At 37.6% G+C, this 4,274-nt stretch overlaps 1 protein-coding gene across 1 annotated transcript; it reads right to left on the bottom strand.

The window, feature by feature from the left end:
- Positions 1-540: 540 nt before the first annotated feature.
- On the bottom strand, positions 541-1,832 carry LOC143708333 (uncharacterized). The gene is made up of 2 exons (XM_077200150.1): positions 1,587-1,832; positions 541-1,414 (listed from the first exon to the last, which is right to left on the bottom strand). Exons 1-2 carry the CDS (start codon positions 1,794-1,796, stop codon positions 752-754), a joined length of 873 nt encoding a protein of 290 aa, XP_077056265.1. The 5' UTR covers positions 1,797-1,832; the 3' UTR covers positions 541-751.
- Between the last annotated feature and the right edge of the window lie 2,442 nt (positions 1,833-4,274).

Below are 4,274 nucleotides of genomic sequence, written 5' to 3'. Positions count from 1 at the left end.
GCAAAAGAAAAGTTCTGCCTTAGGGGTCTTTCCTGTGTTTTCCTTGATAATGTTGTGTTTTTTCCTTTGTGCCCCTATTTATTTTTATTTTCTATATCACAATAATATTGTAATGTTTTTTTGTTTTTTTGTCTGACCACTACTACAGTTTTTCTCAGTCGCTTTGGTGCATTTTTCACATCATCCCTAACCTGTGCAAAATAATAAGTGCATTTCTCAGAACAATTTGTACAAACTGCAATATACAATAGATATGATTCTAAAGCTAGTCAGTCACTAAAAATCCTTAGTACATCTCTCAAAAGTAAATATTCATGCCAATGATCATGTCAGTGTCATCAGAATGATAAGTCATTGAGTCATTGTTCACGAACAAGGTCATCAAAATGTTTAGGCATATTGTCAATGTAACTGTGTACTTTGACAGTATTACCTGATGTAAACTTAGGCTGCAGTTTGGATGACAGTTACTGTATTCAAAATGCACAAGGCTGCACTTCTATGGCATATATCAATTTCAACAGTAGGCTACTATTTACATTTTACTGTATGTGGGTTATTGATTGAAAGAGACTGGACAGGATTTTGTTTTTCACATCTTTTACTAGTGCTACTTTATGAAAGAAAAAAACAAAATAATTTACAGTAAGAAAAAGACAAGGGGCACAAAGGAAAAAAAAAAAATTAGAAAGAAACACAGGAAACACCCCTAAGGCACAACTTTGCCCGCAGCACTGTTCTAGTGCTGTCTCTACACATCCAGACGTTCCTGTCTGTCGGCCCACATATTCTCATCCACATCACACCGGATATTTTCCCTTGCAATGCAGCGTGGAAAGAATCTTTTGGAATGCCTTATCCATCCTCTGCAGGAGTCTACTGTGATGTCCTCACACGCTGCATCCATTGCAGCCAGCAGGGTCATCTGTGTGTGTGGCTGACGATCGTACACCTTCCACCTCCATGCTGAAAAGAACTCCTCAATTGGGTTAAGGAATGGTGAATAAGGTGGGAGGAATTCTATGAGCATCCTCGGGTGGGTCACAAACCATTGCCTTATGATGTTTGATCGATGGAAACTCACATTATCACAAATGACCACATACTTTGGCAAATCCTCTCTAAGCAGACCCCTCTCCTCATCAGGGATGAGAGCCCTGTAGAGAGTCTCTAAAAAGTTGAGTAGGTGCTGGGTGTTGTATGGCCCTATAAGGGGGATATGGGTTAGGACACCTTGCTCCGAAATAGCAGCACACATGGTGATATTTCCTCCCCGTTGGCCTGGCAAATCCACAGTAGCTCTGTGACCGATGATATTCCGACCCCGCCTTCTGCATTTGGTCAGGTTGAAGCCAGCCTCATCCACGTATACAAAGTTGTGAGAGGGTTCACTTGATTCCAACTCCATTATACGCTATATCCCATAACACAGAGTTGAATTTGGTTTGGTAAGGAAGAGTGACACAAAATGTACATATATTGCATGTTCCTTCCACAGCAATGGAAATGTGTGCAGTTTATGCTTACTGTACTATATATCACTATAAAATGTTGCTGTAAAGTAGTTACATAGATATATGTTTTACCTGTACATACTGGTACCGTAGCTCCTTAACTCTGTCCTCATTCCTTTGGAATGGTACACGGTACAGCTGTTTCATACTCATCTGGTTTCTATGCAGCACCCTGTCGATGGTTGAGATGCTAACCGTATGTATGTTTTCAAAGACATCGTTGTCTTCTATAATGGTCCTTCGTATTTCCCTGAGTCTCATGGCATTGTTTGCTCGGACCATGGTGCAAATAGCCTCCTCCTGTTGAGGTGTGAAAAGGCGTCCTCTGCAACCAGTTTGAGGTAATCTAGCAGTCCTATGTGGGGGAAAATACAGTGATGCGTCGCACACTTTCACATACACAAAAACTATGCGAATACACATTTTACTGTAAAACATACAGGTGGGTGCATGTAAGCTGATTGCTGTGAAATACAAGTGGACTACTGTAATATGAAGCATTGTAGGAAGTATACAGTATACTGCTTATATACAGTATCAGTGCACTGTACATTGGTGGACATACCTGTTCTCTCTTCGAAACGTTTGAACTATTGAGGACACGGTTGATCTCCCAATATTCGGCTGCACCCTTCGACCCGCCTCAGCCATTGTAAGGCCATGATTGACAACATGGTCTACAATAGAGGCCCTTATGTCATCAGATATGCGCCTATGTCCTCTTCTGCCTCTTCCTCTGTTTTGCCTTCCACCACGCATTCTTGCTCCTCTTCTTCCTCCTCTTGGCTGTTGACCCTGTTCGTTTCCTGGTCCATCCATTATTGGAAAATTGCAACTAAGTGTTGTGGTCTGTCTGTATATGCTTGCCAATTGATTATTCATGAGATGCACCTTTGAGCAATTTAGACAACTGGTTGATTGTTGGTTGAACTAACACTTTACATTCCTTCATGAGTGAGGGTCAATTTCACCTGCACGATTCATCAATTCACGTTTTTGTACAAAAGGTCTAATAGAATTGTGTAAAACTATGCTTGACCGTTTATGACAAATAGTTCAACAATTTTGTATGTAATGGCTTATGCAAGGAACTAATGCCTAGATGTTTTGAGGGGTAAGACTATTCAACAGAGAACCATCTACTATATTTTGATCAACATGACATGACCATTTGAAAATGTGGAAAAAAGCTGACACTTGTACATTATCAATTGCAATGTGTACAAAAGCAATTGCAAATTGTTCAAAGGAATAAGAAATTGCTTTAATGTTGTGCACAAGTGACTAGATGATTTGGAATTTGTACAAGTAGTATCAAGAATTGCACTTTTGATCTAAGAAATGCACCAAAGCGACTGAGAAAAACTGTAATAGTGTAACTTTGAATTATATCCAGTCTCTTTTAATCAATAACTCACATACCGTAGTGTGTAAATTTGTACTTTTCAAAAGGATATATGACGTACAGAAGTGCAGCTTTGTAAATTTCAATACAGTAACTGTCATCAAAATGGTTGCCATAGTTTACATTGTATTATCCCTCCAGAGTACACAATTATATTAACAACATGACTAAGCAATTTCACTGTCTTATCCGTACACAATGAGACAAGGACTTGTCTGATGGCACTGACATGTTCATTGACACAGATATTTACTTTTGAGAGATGAACTAAGGAATATGAGCAAGAGACTGGCTTTTGGCTAATCCATGTTTTTTTTCTATTTGTACGAATTGTTTTGAGAAATGCACTTATTGTTTTACAAATGTAGAGGATGATTCGAGAAATGTATCAAAGCGACAGAAAAAAATCTGTCTAGAAAAGTACTACAGAACATTTGCTATAAAGTTGTTTCAAAGTTAACTGCATACTAATTACATAATTATCTGGATACTAATTATTTAAGTACTTTTAATAATTTAACACTTGAGATGTATTTCTAATAGATAAATTAATAATAAAATGTACTTAGAAACGGACACAAACCCATGTATTCCGACCCACAAGTCCAACAGGAGATTCTTGTCCACAAAAGGAGCAATGATCCTTGGGGTTGAAAACTGTAAATACATTTTTTGCAAATCAGTGCTCTATTTGAACTGTTCAGATTTTAAACTGATAGACAGACAGACAGACAGACAGACAGAGAGAGAGATAGATAGATAGATAGATAGATAGATAGATAGATAGATAGATAGATAGATAGATAGATAGATAATACATGGTTTATATATTAACTTTTAAATTATAAATATATTACTATAGTATATACAAATAGTGAATTCTTCATTCCTTTTCAGGGTAGAAATGAAATTATTTTAATTAGGTCATTTGTAAAGACTAAGATATTGCTTGAAGCCATTATAATAACCAATACAAATTTAAACAGTATGTTTTCATTACCATTGTAAAGCCAACATAATAATACAAATCAAACTCGCCACTGAAAAATGACTATAGATCAGTTTGTGGGAGCCTTGGCTTTTCATGCCCATGTGTAGTAAAAGAGCACTCACACTGAAGGATCAATGCAATATTCTTCTTAATGGTGTGCTTACAATACATACCTGATGCTTCTAGGATTGTTCCAGCCACCCCCTTACGTAGCTTGGACAGGAGACGCATACGGGAAGGTATCATTACTTCAGATGGTGTCACTGGAAATGCCTCCACCACCTCCTTTGCCATCTGTTTGGTAACATAAATAGCATAAAATAAACTTTAAAAATACATTAGCCATAGCAGAATAAGAAATTTA

This window comes from Siphateles boraxobius, unplaced genomic scaffold, assembly GCF_051911475.1.
Source record: "Siphateles boraxobius isolate OS27281-9 unplaced genomic scaffold, OSU_SipBor_1 1, whole genome shotgun sequence".
In the NCBI taxonomy this organism is placed as follows: domain Eukaryota; kingdom Metazoa; phylum Chordata; class Actinopteri; order Cypriniformes; family Leuciscidae; genus Siphateles; species Siphateles boraxobius.
Note: the sequence above shows the minus strand (reverse complement) of the source record. Positions and strands in the feature narration are given on the sequence as shown.

Excerpts from the sequence above, each read along its gene's own strand:
- LOC143708333 (XM_077200150.1), bottom strand. The coding sequence starts at position 1,796 with ATGGTCCGAGCAAACAATGCCATGAGACTCAGGGAAATACGAAGGACC. Across the intron at positions 1,415-1,586 it reads TACGGTACCAGTATGTACAG|CGTATAATGGAGTTGGAATC; the intron begins GTAAAACATATA and ends TATGGGATATAG.